The following is a 25,525-nucleotide window of genomic DNA, read 5'->3' as shown; positions in this document are numbered from 1 at the left end:
TGTTGTTAGAAGATGTAAAGCACTGGCGAACTATGGTGATGATCGCTTACCACGAACTTTCGTACTGCGGAATATGTGTTTAATACCTAAACGCAGCTCCATAACCACTCCTTTTAAGGACGATCAGTCAAGCATTCACAGTCTTGGAGGCGTAGGGTAGCACGTACGGACACCTTGCCGGTCCCGGAAAGTCGTCAGATTTCTCACAACTCCAGATGTGCTTGAGATCACATGACTGGGCGTGCTTTACAGTTATATTCTCTGTTGTCAATCAGTCCGAATTACCCCCGATGATGGAGAGAAAGGCGATGAGGGCATGTCATCAGATCTTCTGGTCCAGCTTTGAGTCCCAGTATAAGACTTCAAAATTACGTGCACAGTCCATAACGCCTAGATTACAAATGACCCATCCCGGTCGTCCACAAAAACCAGCAGCCTACGCCGCGCTAGAACAAGAGCAAGACGCTGCACGTCTGAGCAATATGTATTATACATCCAACCCAACTTTTCCGCCTCCTGAGCAACCATCTTCCAACCTCATCAACGCCGTCCCTTGGCCGGACCAGCTCTTGCAGAATCGACAAGGTCGGCAGGAAAGATCTTGTGCGTTGGCACTGGCGGGGGTACGTCCGTAAATTCTCCCGCAGAACTTCCCATAGCCATCTGCTTGCGTCTCTGCTCAGCCAGTGTTGGCGAGAGACCCACCACGTTGCCTCCAGGCAATTTCGCTCGTATGCCATCGTCTCTCGGATCCGGCGAGCCGATGTAGAACGGATAGGTTTGACCGCTTGTGACGGCTCCTGGCTCGTAGAAAGTAGGCGGATGCACCCACCACTGCTCCGTTCGCTTGAAGCCTTCGGGCGTGATGTACTCCTTCGACTCGCCATCTGCCCCTTGGAACTTCCTTGCGGTGAAATGCTCCGGCACGATCTTGTGAGTGCCCTTTGGCAGCATCTTGGAGACAGTCTCCGCAATCAGCCATTGAGCATTCCTGCCTGTCTGGCCTGGTACCTCATCTTCGGCAATCTCGGCGTAACCTCCAGAGACAGGGATGAAGTGTCTCGCTGGCAGGACCTCGATATCGATGATTGGCAGCACACGATGGAAGATGTGGTGTTCGTGAATCTCGCGTGTAGTCTCTTCGTGGAAGATCTCGTGGACGTCTCGAATGATGGTCTCGTGCGTCACGGCTGTCGCCCACTTCTCGTGCAAAGTCGTGTCTTGCGTGTTGGACAGATCAACCACACCCTTGAGATCGACTCCCTTGTCGGCTAACTGTGATCCACGTTGGACTTGGCTTGGAAGAGCCCCCACCGTTCCTCTCTCCTGCCTGATTACTCGATCGTTCTGAAACTCGTCCGCATACTCATCTGATGGCCTCGACGGCAGAGGCTTGTCAAGGCTCGTGCGCTTGATTCTTCGGCGCTCGGAATCCACGCTCGTTTTCGGATTGTACGAGCTCACAATCCCTCCACTCGGGCGAACTGCGTCAGAGGACTGTCGTAGGTCTGTGACATCCGGCTTGTGCGAGAGAGACCGACTTTCATTTGAAGTGACAGGTGAAACTGGAGCTCCAAAGCTGTCTACGGCGTTTGCAGCAGGTGCTCTTTTATTCACTTTCAATGGCTGAGGTAGGTCACGTGCGGAACCAGAGATTGGCTGATTGCGAGCACCAGTGGAAGTGGCCATGTCCTCAGAATATCGTTGGTCTCTTGAGGCTGTTGGTGGAATACCAGTGCCATCCGCTCCATTAAGCTGCTCTGGTCCCGCCCTCTGCCTCACAGGAATGCTCACAGGCTTGCGCTTCATGTTGCGATCCGCAACGTCCTCGCTATACGCCTCCTCACCCATCGCCCTCTGAGCGTCAGCGTTGGTGAATTGTTGAAGGTCGGCAGATAAGTCGCTCTGGTGCGTCACGCTGGGAAGGCGAACTATGTCCTCGTCCGGATACATAGCTTTGGTCGCGGCTGCTTGAGCACCCACCTGTGTGCTTGTCGTTGTGCCGTCGTCGACCACGACAGAATTTCGCTTAGATTGTCCATGACCTAAGAGCCGACTTGTCAGTTTCTTCATCCTCGCGGTAAGCTGCTGTCAGAAGCACGGGCGATGGTGGCTCACATACCCTTGCTATGTACTAGGTCACGTATTGATCTACGCGAGCTTACGCGACGGACACCAGATGATCGTCCAGCTGCCGCACTGGGAGAGGCGGGCGGTGACGCTGAGGCGCCATTGTCGTCAGTCTTCGCCTCCGAAGCCTGGCGTTTGTGGAATAATTTGGACAATCGATCTCTCGGGCTACGACCAGACATGCTAACGAACAAGCCACAATAAATCGCCAATAGCCCTCCGTCCGGTAATGGTCAGGCAAACCAGACTGCTGGAGAACTGGTTTACAGGCGGTACAACGGCGACCTATGATCTGCAACTGCTTCCCTAGCAACAATCCTCTCAAAAAGGAGGAGCTCTCCCCGGTGTTGTCGTCACACAACGCTTTCCCTCGGCGTACAGAAAGCTTACTCCAAATCATTTTGCATAGCTCATGCCGTCATTCGCCTCATCCACGTGGATTCCGAGGGCCAGACTCGCGGCGGCCCCGCTGTTATTGCCGTGCATTATGCGGTATGATTAGCCACAACGGCGCACCATTGCAGATCCAAAGCCACACGGCTCTGTCGAATGACGCGGCCGATGTGCTACTCGTACAGTAGGCGAAGGGCCAGAAAAGCAGCAGCCCGTGTACAGCAATCAATTTTGATGCTGATCGGCAGCTACTATAAGCATTATAATGAGGAGGGATTATCCCTGTCACAGACCGGAGCAAGGACGCGTGCGGTGGCAGAGCGTCATGTCTTGAACAGGCCTTTGTTCTTCACTGAAGCTACCATGGGAATGGGCTAACACGAGTGACATGCAACTCATGATGTGATAGAGTTGCAAATGCTAAACTGTACGATGGTTTGCAATACTCCTGGCCTGTACCCAGATCGTCGGGTCTCTCCAACAATCTATGCTGTTTAACCATGCGCGGATCTCGATCCGGTGGCAGATCCTCCGTGAATTTCATCTGAGCAGGGGCTTGTCTGTGCCACAGTTTGGATACAAGGGTCCTGTGCTCTCGTGCAACCTCCACCAACGACCATGATAGTGGGGGTTTAGTCTGTGGCATCAAGCCAAAGAAATCTGCAGGCCGCCAAACCGGAAAGTGTAGGATCTTGTGAAGATGACGACCATCCTCGTAATGGCTGCCCCGTCGGCGTCCACATAGACGCTGAGTTTGTCAAGACATCATCCCGAGAGCTGTCTCCCGTGGAGCACCTAGCAACGAATCGAGACACCAACAATTGGGCCCAGAACACCGCTAGAAAGTCCTTGATTGGTGCTACCCTCCCGGTACCACCGAGCCTGCGCGGAAAGCAGGTATGATCGTCTCATCTCATTCGCTCTCGGTCCTCGAAAGAGCTGCCAAGGTCGGAAGCGTGGAACACCTGGTTTGCTTCAAGCACGAATGCACGATGATTTCACCTCAGAAGGCTTGAGGCCCCACAATGACCGAGTTGCGGCGCACCTGCTCGGCGAGCTACCATTAGCCACTTCTTTGTCTTGTATTGGACCGAGACTGCCACCTTCGGCGGGGCAGAAGGCGCATGATATGACGTTGCGCCTCATGTTTACTACCCCTCGGCGTACATAACCACTTCTACCCTCCCGCCATCTGAGAAGTAACACATCCCTTCCATCCACTACATTTTCACTTCCCTACACCAAACATAAAATCATCCCCAACAACAAACAGACACCATGGACTCAGCAAAGGCAGCAGTTAAGGACTTCATGACCAAGTCAGGTCACCATGACACCACTGTCCATGAGAAGGTCGCTCCCGCCGTCACTCACGAGACGATCAACAGGACCCAGCACGAAGATGTTCAGACCGCCATTGACAAAGAGGTTCACCAGGACCATTACCACACCTCCGTGCAGCCAGTAGAGGACCGTGCTGTCCTCCCTGAGCAGCACCACCACAACATCATCCCTGTGGAGCACCGCTCATTCGAGCACGATAACGCCGATGCCGTCAAGCAGCGCCTAGCAGTTGAGCAGGGCAAGTACCGCGATGTGCAGGATCGTGTTGAGGGTCAGCACACCAGCTCTGTCGCGCCTGTTGTTGCCGGCGAGCACATCCACCACCACGTGCATGAGACCATCCAGCCTGTTGTCAACAAGCGTACGCTCTACTATCTCACGTCCTCACGGCTTTAATCACTAATATTCTTGCAGAGACCATTGAGCCCCACGTCACGCACACCACTGTGCCAATCCACGAGGTCCACCACAACGCTGCTCAGCACCACAGCTCTTCCGCTCTCCCAGCAGTCAGCATGGCCGACTTCAAGAAGCAAGGTGGAGTCCTCGCCGGCCGCGAGGAGCGCTACGACGGCTTCCAGGGCGAGCCCCGTTCCATCGGTGGCGAGACGTCCCAGATGGGCTCTGCCGGTCTCCAGGGTGGCGCAACCGGACTTGGTGGTTCCAACACCCACGGCACCCACGGCCACCACAACGACCAGTCCGGCCTTGCTGGCGGTGCCGGTCTCGGCTCCTCCACCTCCCACGGCTCCTCCACCAGCCAAGGCAAGCCCAGCATGATGGACAAGCTCAACCCCAAGACCGACGCCGATAGGGACGGCAAGAAGGGCATCATGGACTAGGAGCCCGGTAGCACGATGCACGTCAAGATGACACCCTTCAGTGCTCACCTTGCCCGGCAAGGTACTTTGGAGGCTGCCGATGTTGGCGATCCGAATGCACTTGAGGCGCGTACCCATGTGTTTCAGCACTCCCATCACGGCATGCCGAAGCTTCAGCAAGATGATTTACAGTAATTGGCGAAAAGACGGCACCGATTGAAATGACGAGCGTCATGATATCCTACGAAGCAGTGTAGCTATTTAGCGTTCCTATGCTTAATTTTCAAACAATCTATCTAAAGTCGAGTCATTCATATCGTCACTTGCCCTCTTGGTGATTAAGATCTTGTTTTCTTGTGCAATGTACTGCACTCTAGTCGTCATCCATCATGTCTTCACATGGTCCATAGCATCCGGCCGGCCGGATACAAGGCTACCCAAGGCTACTCCCTCTCCATTTCGTACCAAGCCCAAGAGGTACAAGGCACACCAGAGTTCTCATTAGGTCCCTTCTAGTATCCCATCACAGCTGCACAAACCACGCAGCAGCATAAAATTCTCTGTACACACAAACCATAGCCACAGCATCAGACGAAGAGGTAGCCGTAGCGGCAGCTGATGAACGTTCCGAAGGCCATCGACAGCACCTCCACTGTCCGTACAATTGGCAAAAAGACTGACAGCAGTGGCGCATTCGAGGAGCTCTAGCCAACGCCGTTCATCTCACACATTACTGGCCGTCACTCTGAAGCCGAATCGCTCGTATGACTGTTGCTCGTGACGCCTGTCCCGCTCGCTGAGAGGGATCTGCCAAGGGAGCCGCGTTTGGAGGTGAAGTTTGCTTTGGGAAAAGCAGGGAACGGAGCCATAGACCGATCCTCTAGCGGCGTACCCTTGACACGCCAAAACATAATTATGCTACAGTACTCGCTAATATACAGCACGCAAATCGACTTTTCCCGCAATGCCCTATCCATCTATGCAGCCTGTGGCTCCGCAGCCACAGATGACGCCGGTTGTGATGATACAGTCGACGAAGCATCGTCGTCTTTCGAATCCGGGACCAAAGACTTCTCTGCAGTTGCAGAAGGCAGTTGATTCACCCTCGCCTCCTTTCCAGCCTTTGGAAACAACTCCGGCAAAAGGCCCGGCAAGAACCTCTCCAACCTCGTCCACGTCTCCGTCCACAACTCTACCTGCTGTTCCGAGCGTTCATCCTCGTCCTCCTCGCTCGTAGGCGGCGGCATAAGATGTTCATCACTCGACATAACGAGCAGAATATTCTTGAGTGATTCCGGAATCGCTTCGACCAGCATATCGTTCTGCCCACTATTCATCAACCGATCCATGATCCCCATGATCCGGATCCAGAGGTCCAACATCCCCTCCCATTCGCTCAGGAGCACGAGATAATGCAGGAAAATCTTACACAAGAGCTGGGCGGCCTGGACTCGCGTCTCGGTCATACCTAGGGGGTCGGTCTGGTAGACTTCGGGCTTGAGAAGCTGGTTGATGAGTGGGGAAAGCACTTCGCTGAAGATATTCGTCCACTCGGTATGATCCGGCGAGGCGAGTTCGGAGGAGAGTAGACAGCGCTGTAGGGACGTGAAAGCCTGCTGACGGATCCCCCGACAGGGGTTCACGCACTGCGTAGCCAGACACCTGAAGACCGGGGACCAATAAGCCCGCCACGCCTCATTCATTTCCAAATGCGACTGCTCGATCAAAGCCGGCACGCGACTAGCGAGCTGCGAGACCAATGTCAAAGCTCTTGTCCCGCGCACCACAGCCTCTAGCTTCTTCGGCTTCCCCTTCTCCCCCTGCTGACCCTCCTCCTTAGCCTGCCCACGCTGCTGCGGCCTCCCTTTCGAATCCCTCGATTGCTCCTGTCGAGCCCCCACACTCCCTGCCGTAGCGAACTGATTCAACAACCCGACACAAGCCTCATAATTATCCCCACTAACCACACTCCCTCCACTCCCTCCACTCCCATCCCTAACAACCTCCTCCACAATCTGGAACACCAACCCAGCACCCTCCTCCACCGCAACCAGCGCATGCAACACCGCCCAAAAATCCGGCGAACAAGCCATCTCACTCTTCAACTCCGCCGGGCCCGAAATACACCCCAACATCCCCTTCAAAATCGGCTGCGCACACGCCCTCAGCACGTCTGGCCGGAAAGCCGAAATAGCGTGGAGCACGACGGGGGTGCGGATATATTTATGGTCGTTGCTGGCGCGGAGTAACGCGAGGAGATAGAAGACCGTGCGGCTGAGGGCGACGGGATGTAATCTATCGGCGTCGCGGACGACGGCTTGCAGGGCTTCGGCTACGGAGGCGCCTAGCGCGGTGATGGTTTCTTCGTCGCGGAGGGCGAGGATGGTGCTGAGTTCGAGGACGTAGACGGCGGCGGGGTTGTAGATGGGGTGTTGGGTGTCCTGGACCGTGGGGAGGGGTTTTGTTGTTGTGCCGTTGGCGCGGATGGGTGTTGGGGCCGGCATCTCGGATTTGACTGTGAGGTATGGGGGGGAGTCTTGCTCCGGGAGCTGGGAGAGGAGGGCGGTGGTTAGGGATTTGAGACTCTCGACTGATAGTTCCGAGACGTTTCCGAGTATTTCCTCGAAGCGGCAGGCGTTGATGCAGTCGACTGTCGTTAATGTGGCTTCGATCTCCTGGTCGTTGGGTTCAGGTGGCTCATCGTTCATTACACTGCTCACATACGAGGTGAAAGCACTGAATAAACCGACCTCTGCCGCCTTGTCGTTACGCTCGATGACTTGTGCAGGTGATTGCAGCGGTATAGGCGGTAAATCCAGATCTCGCGAGATCGAAGTGAAAGATGTCGGCACGAGGCTGTTAATAAACAGGTTGACAATGATGCGGATAATCTGGACACAAGTCAGTACATCCACAGCCAGACTCCCGGCACCACCAGAAAAGACTCACATCCGTCCACCCCTCCCTCACCGCCCCCTCATGCCCATTAATAATTTTAAACAACACCACAGTAGCCAACTCGGCCTTATTATCCCTCCCAAAGTCCACGGCGAATTTACTAACCATAATACTCTTCCCCCCCGCCTGCACCTCCGTATTGAGGCCAATATCTGGCGGCACCCGTGACGCCAACGTCGACATCCTCGCCAGCGACTCAATCACCCGGTCCAAACACTCCGAGATCCCATACGTGGCCGCAATCTGCGCGACTTGATTATATCCCGCAATGACCCGATGAAACACCGCGTCCTCCGTCGCGGACACGAAGACGTAATTCAACGTCGCCACGATGGGCCGCCAGGTCGCAGCGAACATATCGGCGTCGTACGCCTTACTACCCTCACAAATCACCTGATCCTCCGCCGTCTGGGTCTTGACCAACAACTCCTTCCACGCGTGCTCAAAGGCATGCCGATTATCGTGTTCCTCCGGCAACACAATCTCCCGTGTCTTGATCGCATCGTAAATCGCCTGTAGATACTCCTTCCCGAAATCCTTGCCCGCGTTCACACCGCGCAGATTCTTGGCAAAGTCCTCGACTTTCATGCGGGCGCCGGGTTTGACGTTGGCGTTGTATTGGTCCGTGTTGAGCATGATGATGGCGTAGGTGAGGACGAATAAGGCGTCCGTGTCTGCCACTTCCGTCGTCTTGACGGCGTCCATGTACTTTTCGCTAAATACCGTCACGATCCTCTCGATCAGGGCGCTTTCGCCGGGGAGACGGAAGGTATTGAGGACCTGCCGCAATGCTTCGTCGACCCTCTGCCCACTGAAGTTAAACTGACCCATGAAGGCTTCCAGGATAGCCTCATTCCCCTTCTTTGCGATGAAATCGCCCAGAACCCTCTTATCTATCCGCGTCGTGCCCTTAAGAAAACCAGTAACACTCTGCGGATCATTCGGATCGCGAATCACGCCTTGACTCGCCAAGAACGCAATCCCGGCCTTCGGACTCTCATTAAACTTCGTCGCACCGCGAATAATCACCTTCTTCAGATCCCGCTGCTTCCTCAACGTCTCCGCCGCCGGAAGGAGACCTTCTGACCCTGTCGGCTGCCGCTCCTCGTCTTCTAGCCGTTCGGCGATCTGCTGTACATATCCTAGCAAACTATCCAAACACAACGGCGGGACGTTGGTAGTACTCCACGTCGCACTATCTGGGAAAGCATTTCTTGCTAATAGCCCAACCATGTCAGAACAGAGATCGCTCCTATCGATCTCGCAATCATAGTTGACGAAGAGCTCGACCATGAGGGATGGGATCCGGACGAGGGCACCGATACTCTCGACCATGGCTTCGCGGGCATCGGGTTTGCGGCTCCCGCCTTCGAGGCCTAACTTTTGTCTATCTCTCACGGGCACGGGGGTGTTGCGGCCGCTGCCTGGTGCTGCGCCAGCGGGTGGTGTCTGCTTCACCAAGGCTGGAGCCTGTGGGATTCCGGCGTAGATGCTCGGGTCGATATTTGGCTCGTCTGGGATCGGGACGCGCGGGTGTAGACATGCGATTACGTAGGAGAGGAAGAGTTCCTGTTGGAGTTTCAGCACGCTCCGACATGTTGCTAGTAAGGTGCCGGCGACTCGTAGCGACTCGTGTAGGATAGCGATGTTCTCGGAGCGCACCAGCTGGAATAGGTTGCGACATAAAGTGTCCTTGGCCAAAGAAGCCAGGCTGGGGTGGTTCGCTATACTCGGCCCCGCGACCTCGAGAGCCACATTGACGATCCGTAATGCCATGACCCGTAGTGTATCCGTTCGAGCTCGATCGTGCGGGTCCAGAAGATCAGCCAGGACGCGGAATAACTCTCGTATAGAAGGAAGTCCATAAGGCCTAACCTCCTTCACCTCATCCCCATCTGTTTGCTTGCTCAGATCCAACTGACTAGCATTCCCATCCACACTCGCTCTCTCCGTCGAGATGCCCGGAACCTCCAAGCTCGTCTTCGCCAGGGCTTGCATAGCAGTAGGACCATGTTCGCCGTCCGGATTACTATCAATCTTCGCCGCATCCATATCCTCCTGCTTCACGTCATCCTCCAGCTGCCCATTAGCTTCTACCTCATTCTCCAAAGCTTTAAGCCGGGTGAAGATGACTTGACACATGGTCACCATACTGATCTCGGCACTTCGTCGCAAGACCTCGCTCATGCGCAAATGACAGCAGATGGAGAGTGCGCAGGTCATCATCTCACACACGCTCGCGTCGCCCAGAACGTCGCCGGAGGGTCCACAGATCATATCCTCCATTAGTTTCAATATGCGCAGGAAAACCACTTCGTCGCTCGGACTATTATCCCCTTCGAAGCGGCAATTCGTGACCGTAGAGGCCAGTAGTTGCATCCCGTGCCCGAAACCCGGCGATCGCAGATTGATAATGTTATAAGCCAACATCTTCGTGATCGCAATCAAAGCCAAACTAGTAATCGGCGCCGTCGTACTCGAACTCCGGATAACCTGCAAAAACGGCTGCAGCAGACTCGGCGTATCGAACTCCTGAATATCCCTACAAGCTTTGAGATCCGCTCGCAGTCGGGCGAAGGCTGACATGAGAGGGTTATCCTGCATGCTCTGCCCTTTCTTGCCTCGTAGACCCCATCTTGATGTCAAACTCCCGTCATCCTCGATTAGATCGATTTTACTGCTCGCTCGACTTCGTTCACTGCTCGGGCCGCGGCTGTCGGGGGTGGAGGGCCGGGACGTGGTGGTGGTGGTGCTGGTGCTAGCGGAAGAGCCTAGGATGGAGGAGATGGAGGAGTGGGCCCAGCGGGCGTGCTTGCGCATAGCGGAGGTGACGGTGATGCATTCTGTTACTACTAGTGCGACGGGGTCGATTGCGACGGTGATGGTGGAGGGTCGGAGGGTGTGGCCGTTCAGGAGGGAGTCGGCCATGGTTTATTATGTAGTGATCGAGGTCCAGTGATTGCGGTCCTGCGTCTATGGGAGGTTGGAGGTCATCATATTGATTCCGCCGTGGACTGCTGCCTGTGTCTTATGAAGAAGACAGGTGTCTGGTAGTATGCGTAGTGACTGGGTGTAGCCTTGAGAGTCGACCTTCAATTACTATCATAGGCTCAGGGTAGCATCGACGCTCGGACAGCTGTCAGGCACAGGCATGTTATACAAATAGCCGAGAGTCAATCAATTCCCAGCACTTTCTTCATCAATGCTGTCGATCAAAAGTGCCGGAGGTGTATGGAAACTCCGCAATGGCACACGAGCAGTGAGACAACACCATATCTTATCGTCGACAGAAAACAGGATTCCGACCTACAACGCAATTAGACAATACATTACCGGAAATTGATTAAGTGACTGGACAGTAGCTGAAAGACAAGGGAGTCCCTACCAAAACCCTCGCCAACATGGCGGCCACAGCACCCTTCCGCGTAGGCATGAAAGAGATATATCTGTAAGTACCCATACCCTACCACCTCACATTACCCAACTCACTAACTCCCATATACCAGCCCCAACTTCAACATCGTCCTCACCCGCACCCCCTCCCAACCCCCCACCTCCGCCACCTTCCTCACCCCCCTCTGGTTCAGCAAGCTCGACCTCCGCGACTACCTCTACCACGCCTACGACATCCGCATCGGCCCGAGCATTCGCTCCTACGTCCAACAATCCGCCATCCGCCAAGGCCAGGTCAAAGACCCCGCCCGTCCGCAATATAAACGTTGGCATCGACCGCGCGCTACCAAGCGGATAACGGTGGAGTTGGAACGGCCATTTGTGTGGCCGAAAATGCCGGAGGATCTGGGGGAGTGGAAACCAGTGGAGAATAAGATGGCGGGGGTGGAGCAGCAGGGGATGCAGGAACGGATGGGCGGGGCGAGTGATGCGTTTGCGGTGGAGGAGGGGAGGCGGAGGGGGATGAGGGAGCAGGCGAGGGCGTTGCTTGAGGGGCGGGAAAAGTGGAGGCCGGGGGGAAAATAACGGGGTGATGGGGTTGGGTGGCCGATGATTTTGATCGGACGGTTGTTTGGGAGTTAAGTCTGGCTTAGGAGCGATGGCGTGTTCATGTAAAGATCATCGTGTGTAGATTATATCTGTCGGTGGTATGACGCTTGCTATATATACTACACGCTTTGCGTGAGTTCCATGCACTCGGACACCATCTCCTCCAGTCCGAGAGCCAAGCAGGATGTGGCAGTGGAAAGACTCTGATCGGGAAAGAGCGTTCCCACTACTACTACCAGTCTCATACCTAGCCAAAGAAACATCACTTTCTTCCCTTCTTCCTCCTCCCCTTCCCCACCGCCCCAGCCAACCCAAGACTCGGATCCACATTCTCCCCCTCCGCCATCCCCTCCCCCTCCCTCTCATCCCCCTGAACCTCATCCTCACCCCCCTCCCCCATCGCCGCCCTGATCCTCGCCCCCCCCCTCTTCCACAACTCCCCCGTAACCCCCCTAAGCGCCACCGGAACCTCCCTCCCCATCTTCAAATACCACAATTTCAAATTCCTCGCCTTGTCCTTCAACTGCACTTGATTCCGATCTTTGAGCACTTCACTCACGGATCCGCCGCGGCCGTAGAGGGCGAGGATCTGGGACCAGTGGGGACCGGAGACTTGGGTCAGGCCGGTGAGGAGGGCGGATTCTTCGGGTTTGGTCCAGGGTTGGCGGGTTGTTGATGATGATGTGGTTGTTGTTGTTGAAGAGGTGGTGGTGGTTGTTGTTCGTTTCTCATTGTTCGAGCTTGTTTGGTGTGGAAGGGAAGGCGGGGCAGCGGATGCTCCGACGGCGCGATGACTACTTCCCTTCAACCCTTGTGCGCCGACGAGGGTATCGTGACCGTGTCCGTGTCCGTGTCCATTCGCCTTCGAGACACCACCCTGTGACCGAGCCGGAAGATTCATAATCCCATCCACATTCTTACAGATACACGAAGCGAACTCCCGGACAAAATCACTCCACTGATACTTCCTCGGCAGCTCCCGCACCGCCTCCTCAATCGGCTCAGCCAGCAAATAATTCTTCCGCGCTCGACACCTATCAATAAAATCCTGCTCACTGGGCGATAGGCTCGGCGCATCCGGATGACGGGTCAAGATCAGCGCATCCAGATCGTTCGGAAACAGCTCATCCAGCATAGCGTCCGGTTTCCCATCACTGTTCATCAGCGCGGAGATATACGTCTGGGTTTTCATCTCCAGATATATCGCCCCTTGCCACTTCAGCAGTCGATGACCCGACGGCACGAACGTCTCCATGAAGTACTCGTTCAGGTGGAAGAAACTCACGTCGTGGGCGCCGAGGATGCTGGAGATGAAGGTGGCGATGTTGGCTTTGCGGATGCTTTCTTGCTGGCTCGGCTGGAACATTTGGATGGCGAGGGCGTCGATGAACGCTGTTTCGCGGCTGTAGACTTTGCGGGTTTGGTCGAAGAAGGATTTGAGGGTGGTGTAGGCTTGGCCTTCTTCTGTGTCGGTTCCCGTCATGAGGTCTTGGATGTGGGCATAGTTTGCTTTGGCGATTGTTTGGATGAGTTGGGTGGCCTGGGAGGATATGTTAGTCGATTCTTAGGTAGCAATTGGGATGGTGCGTACCAAGTCGTCTAAAATGGAGACGCTCTGGAGCTTTAGATGCATACTTGCGTCTTCGAGATAGAAAGGACCATTGGCAGCGGATGTGTCGCCAGACTGAGCGTCGCCATAGGAGTACTGTACAAGCGAGTCGTTCTGCAGCACATCCTGCATATCCGTTGTGGTCGGATCATTGGGCATCGACTCGATCCCACTACTAGTTGGGAATAGAGGCATGTTAGTAGCCACGTCGGTGTTCAGACCAGTATTGTTGCTATGAGAATAGATATTGCTTTGGACAGGCGGCCATGGCGAGGTATAGATACTCGGATCCGTCTGCTGGTAAAAGTAGGGTTGCGAATAGGACGCCACATCCGGGTACGACGAAGCTCCAGAGGTCCACTGTGCATTATTATTCAGGGCAGAGCTCGCGGACGCATCACCGGAAATGCAGGTGGTCGTCTCGCCAAAATCCGTCCTTGATTTTTCGGGGCCACTGTTCGAGTCTGCCCTAATCTGCAAGGCGGAGAAGGTCGGTTGCCCTATAGTCTGTGATAATAATGCCGAGTCCTGCCATGTCGTTTGGTCGTAGTCATCTGTGCGCCGCCGCTTGTGGTTCGTCATATTAGCGGTCTCATATTCCTGACCGAAGGCCCTATTGCCTTCGGACACATAATCGCAAGATGTCTACCAGACATGATAGTCAGCGGCGCACGTAGCCAGTTTTTTTACAGGCCGGCTCGTTGCAGAGCCCGTGGAGGCGCTCCTCAACGTGTCGCCTTCTGCGTAATGGATTGCCCGGTGCAGAGGTGACCTACCTGCATCGCGATCCTTTTGGCGCCCTTGCCCTAACTCACGAAGCACCGGACGAACATCCGACGTCTCGTATCCGAAAGTATGATGAATCAATGAAATATATGGCATCAATCAGCAATCTTGTGGACTAATATAAATACAGGTGTTTATGCGACGCAAACGAGGAGTCTGACGGATGCAAGTGTTCATGCTTGTTGTGCTCGCTGACAGGTCGCAATCGCTATGGTCAAAGGACGCGACCGGGCCTAGACTATCCGAGATCAGGTAACTTGTAAATTTATGCCTGGACTGTCAGCCCTAACTCTACATGTACAGATGCGGCTGAAGGATGGAATCATAAACACGATGCAAGCTATCTGGGTCATGCTACATCGTCCATGTGCTAGCCTGCAAATCGATCCCAACGCCTCGCTGCAGAACGTTAGAAGATCAGTCTGTCCCTTGCAAGTTTGCACGTCTCTGTGCGTGATCAACACATGCGGTCCTGTCCATACCTGCATCAACATCGTCTGTCGATGTCCCTAATCGTGTCAAAGTCATCCCGCCGTGCTGTCGTCCGTGTCTATTCTCTATAACCATACTCCCGACATGAATCTGACAGATACTGCTCCATCACTCCTGCAATCCCTCTTAAAGGCTCATGATTTGATCATCGCTGCAGAACCTCATCTATCCCCATCCTCCGTCTCTTGCGCGGTGACGTCGTATTCCCATCTCCATCATCATCCTCCGAGGACCCTTCACCCGAGGCTCTCGCGCCCGACGGTCCTGCACCGGCCTGTGAACTGGAGATCGGAGGCAGTTGTAGCGCTTCTCTGCCCACTTCCCTTCCTGACTCTGATGGCATCGATCGAGGTGTGAAGGCGGTTGTGTCTGTGGGTGGTTCTCGAATCAATAGTCGTGGCGATAGTGGTCGGGAGAGGATCGGTGCAGGTCGGGCGTGAATGGGTTGGGGGTGTTGGAATGGCATTGGTGGGTGTGGAGGTGGGTATGTACTCGAAGAGCCGAATGGACCAGAGGCGCGTCCTATGGGTGTTGAGGTCATGGGTGCTCTCGATTCGTAGGCTGAGAGGGGCGGAGCCGAATGTAGTGTCTGCTGTCTTGCTATACCATATGGCTCGGGAGATGGTAATGGTGGGCCGAATCCAAAAGGAGCTCCGTATGCTGGTGGTGGTGGTCGGGACTGCACAGGTGGTTGATCGACCGGCCGAAAGCTAGGAAGTGTGACGACGACGAAGTAACTGTAGGCTTTCGCCAATCGTACTCTGGCAGGGAAGTTCTCTATGTTCGGCACAGGCTGTGCTTGTCTCCATGCATAAGTCTGATCGTTGAAGCTCCGCGTATACTGCTCGGCATCGGCTTCGGATATGTTGAGCACTGGATCCTGCCCGGGCTGCATGATCGGAGGCATGTACGCAGGATCGCGAGCCTCGCGCTCGGCTCTCAATCTGGTCCGGATATTATGGATGCTCTCGCCGTCTGCGGGTGCTGCAAGCTCGCTGATGTGACGACCTCGTGTGCTACCGCCATTGTTCATGATCTGTTCGAAAGGCTGGTTTGCTCGTATGATGACAAAGTTCGTGTTTAGCAATGCTGTAGCGACCTCGAATCTTGGAGGAGCCGAGCCAGGTATGCCAGGCTGTCGAACAGTGTATGGTGATTGGAAGGATAGTGGGCCTCGGATGGGTGTAGAGCCGATCATGCTGGACGAGTCATCACTTGTCTGGGACCTCAAGGACCGAAAGGACTCTGCTCGACGGTGTCTCGTTTGTGCAATTGGTCGCGGCGTCATCTGAGACGGTCCTGCTACGACGGAGCTACCTGGCGAGCTTCTCCCTGTGCCCATTGACGAGAACTCTCCTTCATCGCGGAGACGAGGTCGGCCACGCTTCTTATGCTGTACGTCGATGCATGATTCCTGCCAAGTATTGTCAGTGGGTGTGTGCGTCCATGTTGTATACGGACATCATCATACCTGCTTGCCTGAAGCAACACATCTCGTGCATGGTCGTTGCACATCGCAGCTAAGGTGCGCCCGTTTGCAATTGACGCAGGCAGAAGCTACATGTGTCTTGGCCTTGCGGCCGCCTCTTCCCAGTGGTCCAGCAGCAACGGCAGCACTCGCTACCTCTGAGCTCGGTCCAGAGAGTCCCGTGAAGCGTGGTCCGGACGCGGTGGGCCCAGGAAAGGTTGAGGCGGCAACGCTTGTATAGCCTGTGGAAGCAAACGGGTTGGAGCCGTAGGTTGACGGTATCGAAGGCTGCGTCGGGGGCAGCGATGTCGCGAAAGCGGATGGAAATGTCAGGGTTGGGTTCGATGTTATTACTGATGTCGTCGGGATTGCCGTAGGTGCATATGTCTGTGTGGTAGCAGAAGTCGAGATGGATGAAGTCCTCCGCGGCGATGAAGGATTGGACATCGGCGGGGATGGATAAGCACGCGATAGTATACCTCCCGAAGTACGTCCAGCAGCCGGATGGAATACGAGCTTTCGCTTCAAAGAGCGTGCTTCTCCCAAGTGACCTCCGGAAGTGGATAGATCGGAAATGGGACGTTGATTGGTCCTTGGCTCATTCATTGCTGTGCCGTAAGCTCTCTGCGTAGCTCAAGGTCGCCAATGTCGTGGAACCGGTGATGAATGTAAAGACTGTCTGATATCAAGCGCTGATATCTGTATAACGGTAGCAAGGCATTAGGACATCCGAGACCATCAACGTTGTACAAGTTTTTTGTTCAGCCTGCTGGGATACCCTCAGGTCGATTGTCCGGTACCTGAAGGTCTCGCGAGTGTGGTCAAGCTCCAATCGAGGACGTCGAGTGCAAGCTAGCTTCTTTCCTGTATTGCGTTGTGTCCGGTCTTATGGTTAGCTCTCATGCCATAAGCAGAGAGCAAAATCGGTCGGTAGAATGAACAGCAAGGCACCCGAGAAGAGCGAGCAACATCACCTGAGGTCGACTAGAAGTGTAGAGGGATGGGCCGCATTGAACGTCCGAAACATCACGGCTCGGGATTCTCACCTGTTCATATTCATCCCCACAGTAGTAGTAGTCTGCGGGACAATGGCAGTGCAGCCTGCAGACACCTTAAGGTTATCCTTGAGGTCGGCCGTTCTAATGCCCGATCACTCTGGTGCACAACACTCTGGACCACATTATTAGCATCAGCCGGCCGCGACATGCAATCTGTGCTGCATCAAAGATGCCTGTGTCAATCAACACAACAGGAATAGGATCTGGATCCTGGACGCCACGCTGCGGACAGCGGCAAGGCTCTTGCTGGGGTATCGGGCGAAATATGAGGTTCAGCTCTGGTGAGTCGGACACTTATGGTGAGGTCTGTGCTCCGATCGTCCAAGGTTTGACCCTGGTCGTCCTGGTCTTGCTAAACCAACGCGTTGTGGCGCACATCTCGGGTGGCCATTACGTTGCTAGGAGGTAGCAGAAGGCGACCGTTACTGTTCGTCGCAGTTGAGCATACCCCCGTGGGAATACATCGAGTGTGAGCTGTCATAGGTTGGATCAATTGTGAGCTATAACAAAGCCTGTCTGGCGGTCATGGCCTATCACGACCATGACACTTTTGAGGTGTAGAAGCTTTCCATATTAGATACGAACTAGCGAGCTGGCCCTGCCTCCAGTTTTCAAAAAAGCGGTTTCCGGTTTGAGCGAGGTATCGATCTTCAGACTATGTAAATAATCGGAGACGGTTGCACAGGATATTATTGCTGCTACTTCGGGGCTGCCTTCGTGTATTTTAGAAGTGTGGCATCGCTTACGGGGCGCACATCCCAAAGTGAACTCCGTATTGCAGTGATACACAAGCCTTTCGCTTGGCAGTCACCCATTTTGGAGCGCCCTGAGCCAGCAAAAAGGCGAGCATCATGAACAGGCGCACACACCTAGCCTTCGACAGAGCACATAATTCCCGCAGATGGCAACGTGGTCAAGTCTTGAACAGAATCTTCACCTGCGCAGGTTGACCATGGATTGCTGGAAGCCACTGGCGACCACAGGATACAACGACACAGCCACAGGAAAACCGATCGTGACCGTTTCCTGCTATGCTGGCCCGCAACAAGGCTCGTGCTCGTGCAAGGATGATAGCCATGGTTTTGTCCGCGCGAACGCTTTAAGCGACTAAATACTCCCGCGATCTTCAACGTTCATATCGCTTTGGCATAGATCAGATTCTACAAGTGGCCAGCCTGCTTGTCTGACGCGCTTGTGCAGGTCTCTTCCATCTGCATGCGCGGGTGACGGCAGACATGCTCTCCGCTCCGCTACGGACTTCTTAGCCAGAGAGGAGCCGGAGTGCAGCAATAGACTTTTTGGGCGTTGCTGGCGACGACCTTGTTCGGACTATTGTACCGAAAGAGCTGCATCAAGTACGTCAAGGTCTTATCATGCTAGACAGCTTTGCATGTTTTCCAGCTGTCGTAGATTAGTTGTTCTTGTCATCCAGAGCGGATGATTCGACGTTGGATGTGCAACGGAAGCGGCCGAAGCTAGCGCAGCTTCCAATGCCAAGGCCGGCGACTCTTCACAACCGCATCTCGAGCATCATATTTTCCAGCGTCTCTTGTCAAATGGCAGGGTTACACACCCTTCCACTCCATAGCATATATGCAATGCAATCATCTTATCTGAGCGCCTGTCGGCATCATAGAAGAATCACACCATCAAGTCCAGCAGGATTTCGGGACATTTCTGTCGTCATTGTTGGCGAGGCGCCGCTGAAGCCTCCCAACTTAGCGCCTCCAAATATGCCAATCTCGGTCCCGGCTGATGATGAGAACCAATCCTTCGGTCTCATCTCAAACACAAAGATCCGCTTGCATGGATTACCGAGAAGTGTCTCAACGGCGAGGGGTACGAAAGCACTTGCCCCATTCAGCATCTCCGGCAACGATCCTCTATCTTGATTTTATGGAGTGTCAAATTTCCGTCGCCTGTGGCTGTGCAAGCGGTACGGTGTGTCACCCCACTTCAGGATGAGAGTCGTAAAGTCTGTCGACACGTTAGCTATTCATGGTCATGGCCGACACATGCTCTTCCCTGGCATGCAGGTACCGTCCAGCCAGCTCTCAGCACTATAACGATGGAGTTTCAGAGGCTGCGGCATGGACGGACACCACGAGCAGTACAACAGCATTGTACAGCACAACAACGACCACGTGCCAACCACCCGATGCACCGGTGTGATGGGTCGTAGCACCGCACGCGACCTTGGTCCAAGTTCATGGAAGTTGGATTTCGCAGAGCAGCTGATCATGCATGTACGCGCGTTGTCTTCGGAGCTTGTCCAAATCCACATGATCCCTTGGTGAGGATGGATTATCCGCCACGGCTTTCATCCGGCCAGCGTAGTAGGAAGCGAGCAACTCCGTTGTTGCAGTACCACCTCACTCTGAACCAACCAAGGCTATCCATACCGAGATCACGTTCCCTGCCTTGCGGGGGGTTTTGGAAGCATGACCAACGCGCCGGGAGTTGAGCTGTACTTCAAGCAAGCATATGCCGGCAACACCCTGAGCCTACGCTTCAGCTAATGTCAAAGAACGACCCTCGGGTACCTGAATGAAGGTGAAGGCTATATGTAGATTATGTCAGGCAGATTGCGGCGAAACAACCAGATCAGTAGGTCATCTGTTTCACGGCAATCATCGGCACTGAACTGCAGGTTCTCCTCTGTCCCTGGACATGGTGTCCGCTGCAGAGAACAGAAAGGCTATGAATCTGAGCTTGTTCGCTCGTATAGGAAGATAATCGTGACGGCAGCTAGTAGCAAGTCGTCGGAGCGTATGGAAGACCACAATTGTGCACACATACGTCGACGCAAGTAAGAATGATGGTAACCTAGATCCGGAACCTAGAGATGTGGCACCCGTCCTACTCGCCTTCCTGGAGGATAGCGTACCGCAATCGACTTGGCATTACAGCGGAGTAAGACATACATTGCATCGCTATATCGAGCTCTCCATAAGACTAGCGGAGCCAACGGTAGTGATCACGAAAGACAAGCGGAGTCATTACCATGACATACGAAGGAAAGGCAAGCATGTGCTTTCAAACCCTTTTCGACCGTCGACATCCCAAGGATGGGGTAGTAAGGTACGCAGGACTCGCTCCTCACGGCAAGGTTGCGTCGAAATCGTTCCGGGGACACCTAGAACATCTGCGTAAAAACACAGCCAGGAATCCTCGCCGACCAAATTCAGTCTCCGATTTCGCGAAGGCCGACAAAGGCATTTCGCGTAGGTCGTCCAGGATGGATGCTGCGACTCGCTCTTCGAGACCGAGGTCGGCGTACATAGAATGCAAACCCAAAGCTCGCAACGCGGAAGTGGAGTAGAACTGTCCATGGTCGACTCCGCGCTGCCATCTTCCACCTATACTGGCCCTAAGCGCCCTGCGTTCTCGAGAACCATATCCCTCCTCCTACGCCGCCGCCTTCGTGTCCTAGAGGCCCTGCGCTGATTCGGGCCAGGTCAGATCGGACGGTTGATTCCCTGCTATACGAGGTTATCTTCCGGCTACATGGATCTGAGCCGCCTCCGTGCTCGTGAACCGCATCCGTGTTTCTGCGCTTTCCTCTGTGTCATCTTTATATTCGATGGACACCCGCCTTGCCGACTGCTTCAGCACTGGCAGACCCACACATTATATGCCACTTCACGTAATCGTTCTCACCGCCCTGGCGCCAAGGCCAGCTATCATTTGCAGCATACAACAAGACCTGGCCGTCGTCTGGGGATGACAATACTGGTATCGAGGAAGAAACTTCGCCGCTGTGTGCTTCTTGATCTATACATGCATGGGCCTTGAGGGCGAGGGAAGACATAACAAGCAGATGATGGACCCTTTTGGCTTAAAAGAAGCAGACAAGAGGGACTTGAGTAGCAGGAACAACTGTCCCAATCAATCAAGACAGATCTAGATAAAAGGAATCTGCACACCATCTCACTCCTTCCCTCACCTCACCCTATCAACCCCCTCAACCCCTCCCTCAACCCCTCCCGCCACCCCTACCCCTTACCCCACCACCACCACCACCACCACCACGACTAGGCCGTCCCGTCTTCTCCCTCCTCCTCTCCTTCCCCACCCTCGCCTTCCTCACCCCCTCCACATCCCTAACCTCACTCTTCCCGCCCCCCGCCGCGAACCTCCCCCTCCTCGCCTCCTTAGCAGCAACGACCATCTTCCTCTTCTTATAATAATCGTCCCGGAACTTATCCGCTTCTTTGGGAGCACGTTCTTGTCTGTGCTTGAATCTCTTCCCACCACCTGGACCACCAGGCCCACTACTACTGCTACCAGACGGACCAGCGGAAGCATAGTGGCTCCCAGCCTTTTCGACCTCACCCACGCGGGGGAGCCGACCAACCCGATTAGCTTTCTTCCACGCGTCGAATCTCCCACTCCTCAAACTCGCCGCGATCTTCTGCCCGGACTCCCCCGTAATAAATCTTTTCCCTTTACTCCCATCCTCGTCATTCTCCCTCCTCACATACTTTTTCCCTTTCTTATCCCACCGCATTCCCGGCTTGGACGCGGCCTTCATCCCGGCATCATCGTCTTGCGTCAGGTCCATCGTCGCCTCTTGCGCGGCATTGACGAAATGGGAGGAGGATCCCACGCCCGAGGTCATGTTTTGCGGGTGGTGTGAATTTGTGCCGCCGGAGTGGACGCCGTAGCCGCGGTCTTCGGCGGCGTTGTGGGCGGTGGGGGTGTAGGACATGAAGTGTTCGGAGTCTTGCCAGGATGAGGAGGAAGGGTCGCCTTTTTGACGGCGTTTCTTACTAGCTGGGGCGGAGTCCGAGGGGATGGTGAAGGTGAGTTCCAGCTCGTCATCCGAGGCTTCCGCCATATCCGGTTGGGTGAGCACCAAGCCATCATCATCATCCTCACTATCGTCCTCTTCTTGCTCGCCAGGCGCAGTATAGGAACCCATCGCCGAACCCGCCGGCACCTCGTCCTTGCCGTGAGACTGCAACACCTCCCGCTCCCTAATCCTAGCCCCTTTCGCCTCGATCCGACCCCTCTGCTTCCTAACCACCTCCGCCATCTCCGTATCCTTGCCACCCCTTTTACCAACCTCAAATACCGTCTCCACCGGCCGAAACCCACTAACCACCCTCAACATCTCCAACCTCTTCTGCTCCGCTCCGTCATCCCCATCCTCACCCTCCTCAAAAAGCAGATTCGTCCCCATAATCCCTTGGGCAGAAATCACCTTGGCCCTCTTCACACTCTCCGCCGAAGCCGCATTGCGAGTACGAAGATACTGCTTCTCGCCCTTGCCCGCCACATCCCTCAACATAGCCAGATCCCCATCATCCTCGAGCAACTTCCCCGCCTCCTCACAACACCGATCCAATTTCTCTCTGACCGTCGATCCCACCACAATAGCCTCCTTGAACAACCCCGCTTCCTTTCCCTGCCCCCGGCCCTGCTCCCGACCAAGCACAAGTCTCCTCCCCAAAAACAACTGCAAATCAAGCAAATACGCCATATCCGTCCCCGTCACCAAACTAAACGCCCACCCCCCCTTCCCCGCCCTCGCCGTCCTTCCCACACGATGAACGAAAATCTTCGGTTGGGCGGGGAAATCATAATTAATCACGTTGGCCAACACGGGGATATCTAGACCTCGAGCCGCGACATCCGTGACGACGAGGATGTTTGTTTTACCATGTCGGAAATCTTCGACTTGCAGTTTTCGCGCCGTTTGGTCCAGGGAGCCGTAGACGTAGGAGGTGGTGTAGTTGTGGGCTTTGAGGAAGGTGGAGAGGTATTCGACGTGGTGTTTTGTTGCGGCGAAGATGACGGTGGAGTGTTGGGTGGGCGTTTCTCCGACGGCAGGGTGAGGCGTATCGGGGCCACGTTTGCGTTTCTTGCTGCTAGGGACTTGGTTATTTGTTTTTGAGATGGCTTCCGTAGCACCTGTGGGCATGGCGATGATGTCTTGCAGGATATGGAGCAACGCGCCTTCCTTCTCCGATCTTTTGACGGTGAAGAAGGCGCTTTCCAGTCCGGGTGCGATCTTACTCTCCGCATCCAACCTCACCAACTTCGGGTCTTGTAACCCTGCTCTCGCAAACTCCACCAGACTCTTCGGTAGAGTGGCGGAGAACAGCAAAGTCTGTCGATCCGGAGGCAACGAATGCATAATCTCAAACAACTGCGCCGCGAACCCCATCTCGAATAATCTATCCGCCTCGTCGAAAACGACGTATTTCACACTACTGAGTTGAAGGCCCATCTCCACCTTCAGATGCTCGAAACGGCCAGGTGTGGCGATGATGATGTCCGGGTTACTCGCCATGCTTCCGAATTGCTCCTCCAGACTATCTCCCCCCACTAGAAGCGTCGTCCGTAGATCCGTCCCCTTACCCAATTCCTTCACTACTTTCAGAGTCTGCAAAGCCAACTCACGCGAAGGTGAGAGCACGATTGCTCTCGCACCGACTTTCGCCGAATGCGACTTCAGTTTCTCAATCATCGGGATCACGAAGGCGGCTGTTTTTCCAGATCCCGTCCGTGCCATGCCCACGACATCTTGTCCGTCGAGGATCAGGGGGACGGTTTTCCGTTGGATGGGTGTAGGGACTGTGAAGCCTTTTCTTGCAATGGCTTTGAGGAGGTGCGTGTTCAGACCCATGGATTGGAAGGCCGCGCCCGCTTTTTTCTTCTTGCCATCGATTCCTTTGCGGTTGGCGGCGGCGGTCGTGGCTGCTATGAAGGCTTCATCTTCGTCTTCGTCTTCGGAGTCTGAAGGAGGGAGGGTGGTGGAGGGTTGTTGGGTGGGTATTTCGTTGTCACTGTCGAGGTCGCCATCGTTGTCAAAGAGGGATTTAGAGATGTCCACCTCGGTCTCTGACAAAGCGGGAGAGGCTGCGCGCACCATGTTGCCTGCTTCTCTATCCTTCCTCCCTACAAGCACAATCACGATCACAATCACAATCACAATCACAATTTCATCCTCGTCTTGACAATGAACTTTTTGCTCATCAACGCTAGTGCAAGCTCGAGATCAGATAAGATTAGATTCGTCGTGAAAGTGGTTTTTGCCCCACAGTCGCGACTCCGACGCGTCTACCTGACAGACAACTTCACCCTCTCACAACCACAACCACAACCACAAACACCCCACTACGAACAATGGACTACAACACCAACAACAACTACTCCACCACCTCCTACAGCGCTGGTGGTGGCGGCGGCGGAGGCGGTTTCATGCCAGGCTCCCAAAACGCCTCCGACTCCCCCTCCGGCGGCAAACGCTCCTACGGCAAAGACACCCTCCGCCCCTGCACCATCAAACAACTGCACGACGCCATCCACCCGAACCCGGACGCCGAATACTTCCTCATCGACGGCAGCGAAACAACCCAAATCACTTTCGTCGGACAGGTGCGGGCGATCAGTATGCAGACGACGAACGTGACGTATAAGCTGGACGACGGGACGGGGATTATGGAGGTGAAGCAGTGGATTGATGCGGAACAGCAGTCTGGGGATGACGGAGGGGATGGTGGGGGGCAGGAGAGGAAGGAGAAGGAGAAGGTGGTGGAGCAGGGCTATGTGCGGGTTTGGGGCCGGTTGAAGGCGTTTAATAATAAGCGGCATGTGGGCGCGAACATCATTCGGCCGATCAAGGATTTCAATGAGATTCAGTATCATTTGCTGGAGGCGACGGTCGTGCATCTTCACTTCACGCGGGGACCACCGGGCGAGCTTAACGACAATTCGAAAGGTGGTGCGCAGAACATGAATGGCAACGGCGGTGCATACGACGCAGGCGATATGGGCGGGGTGCAGAAACTCCCAGCGGGCACTTCCGCCGCGGCGAGGAAGGTCTATCATACGATTGCGAATACCCCCCAATCGCATGAAGGGCTGCATGTACAGCAGATTGCGCAGACGGGCGGGATGGAGATTGGGGAGGTGTTGAGGGCGGGGGAGGAATTGGTCGGGTTGGGCGCGATTTATACTACGGTTGATGAGCAGACTTGGGCGTTGTTGGATGTGAATTGAGAGGAATGCCGTGGAGCCGTGCATGTTTATGCAAAGTGGAGAGGTGGGGATGCTACGATGAGCTGTTTTGCATGGGCAAGGGTTCTTTGTCAATACTGCATGGCGTTTCCGTGGACTCATGGTTGTGGGAATTTCGGCATACCGGGACGGCTTGCATGAATATTTGTATGTGAAAATGATATCATCTATTCTGCAAGAGCATCCTTGCTACTCCGCCACAGCATCAGGTTCAGTGCCAACGCACTGCCCTGCTCGAACTCACGCAGCCGCCATCCCTCCTCGTCTGAACCGCTACCATCACATTCAAAGCGTGCAGGCCAGGGGACCTTCCATGCCAGCCAAGTCGCCGCTGCCGTGTCCCCTTCAGCAGCATCCCTACCCGACTCCGCCCGTCGTACCCCCTCCCACCTCCTACCCCTTCATCTTCTTCGCCCTTACCGACGAATTCTGCTCC

The 25,525-nt window shown here is 54.8% G+C and overlaps 8 protein-coding genes across 8 annotated transcripts; 3 read left to right on the top strand and 5 right to left on the bottom strand.

The window, feature by feature from the left end:
• Positions 1-540: 540 nt before the first annotated feature.
• On the bottom strand, positions 541-2,312 carry LTS14_001514 (uncharacterized protein; the record flags this gene model as incomplete). Its single annotated transcript, XM_064834223.1, has 2 exons — positions 541-2,045; positions 2,123-2,312. 2 exons carry the CDS (start codon positions 2,310-2,312, stop codon positions 541-543), a joined length of 1,695 nt encoding a protein of 564 aa, XP_064698087.1.
• Positions 2,313-3,801: 1,489 nt separating this feature from the next.
• Positions 3,802-4,709, top strand: LTS14_001513 (uncharacterized protein; the record flags this gene model as incomplete). Its single annotated transcript, XM_064834222.1, has 2 exons — positions 3,802-4,228; positions 4,282-4,709. 2 exons carry the CDS (start codon positions 3,802-3,804, stop codon positions 4,707-4,709), a joined length of 855 nt encoding a protein of 284 aa, XP_064698086.1.
• A 956-nt stretch (positions 4,710-5,665) lies between these two features.
• On the bottom strand, positions 5,666-10,574 carry GEA2 (GDP/GTP exchange factor for ARF; the record flags this gene model as incomplete). The annotated part of the gene is made up of 2 exons (XM_064834221.1): positions 5,666-7,579; positions 7,638-10,574. The coding sequence occupies 2 exons, from the start codon at positions 10,572-10,574 to the stop codon at positions 5,666-5,668; spliced, it is 4,851 nt and encodes a 1,616-aa protein (XP_064698085.1).
• Positions 10,575-11,047: 473 nt separating this feature from the next.
• Positions 11,048-11,624, top strand: MRP20 (mitochondrial 54S ribosomal protein YmL41; the record flags this gene model as incomplete). Its single annotated transcript, XM_064834220.1, has 2 exons — positions 11,048-11,094; positions 11,153-11,624. 2 exons carry the CDS (start codon positions 11,048-11,050, stop codon positions 11,622-11,624), a joined length of 519 nt encoding a protein of 172 aa, XP_064698084.1.
• Positions 11,625-11,910: 286 nt separating this feature from the next.
• TBF1 (TTAGGG repeat binding factor) lies at positions 11,911-13,839 on the bottom strand (the record flags this gene model as incomplete). The annotated part of the gene is made up of 2 exons (XM_064834219.1): positions 11,911-13,188; positions 13,240-13,839. 2 exons carry the CDS (start codon positions 13,837-13,839, stop codon positions 11,911-11,913), a joined length of 1,878 nt encoding a protein of 625 aa, XP_064698083.1.
• An 841-nt stretch (positions 13,840-14,680) lies between these two features.
• Positions 14,681-16,450, bottom strand: LTS14_001509 (uncharacterized protein; the record flags this gene model as incomplete). Its single annotated transcript, XM_064834218.1, has 2 exons — positions 14,681-15,949; positions 16,007-16,450. 2 exons carry the CDS (start codon positions 16,448-16,450, stop codon positions 14,681-14,683), a joined length of 1,713 nt encoding a protein of 570 aa, XP_064698082.1.
• A 4,587-nt stretch (positions 16,451-21,037) lies between these two features.
• On the bottom strand, positions 21,038-23,941 carry DBP10 (ATP-dependent RNA helicase dbp10; the record flags this gene model as incomplete). The annotated part of the gene is made up of 1 exon (XM_064834217.1): positions 21,038-23,941. The coding sequence occupies one exon, from the start codon at positions 23,939-23,941 to the stop codon at positions 21,038-21,040; it is 2,904 nt and encodes a 967-aa protein (XP_064698081.1).
• Positions 23,942-24,195: 254 nt separating this feature from the next.
• Positions 24,196-25,071, top strand: ssb2 (Replication factor A protein 2; the record flags this gene model as incomplete). Its single annotated transcript, XM_064834216.1, has 1 exon — positions 24,196-25,071. One exon carries the CDS (start codon positions 24,196-24,198, stop codon positions 25,069-25,071), a length of 876 nt encoding a protein of 291 aa, XP_064698080.1.
• Between the last annotated feature and the right edge of the window lie 454 nt (positions 25,072-25,525).

Source organism: Recurvomyces mirabilis (assembly GCF_035927965.1).
Source record: "Recurvomyces mirabilis strain CCFEE 5264 chromosome Unknown scaffold_3, whole genome shotgun sequence".
Lineage (NCBI taxonomy): Eukaryota > Fungi > Ascomycota > Dothideomycetes > Mycosphaerellales > Teratosphaeriaceae > Recurvomyces > Recurvomyces mirabilis.
The sequence above is the reverse complement of the archived record's forward strand: the minus strand, read 5'-3'. Positions and strand labels throughout refer to the sequence as shown.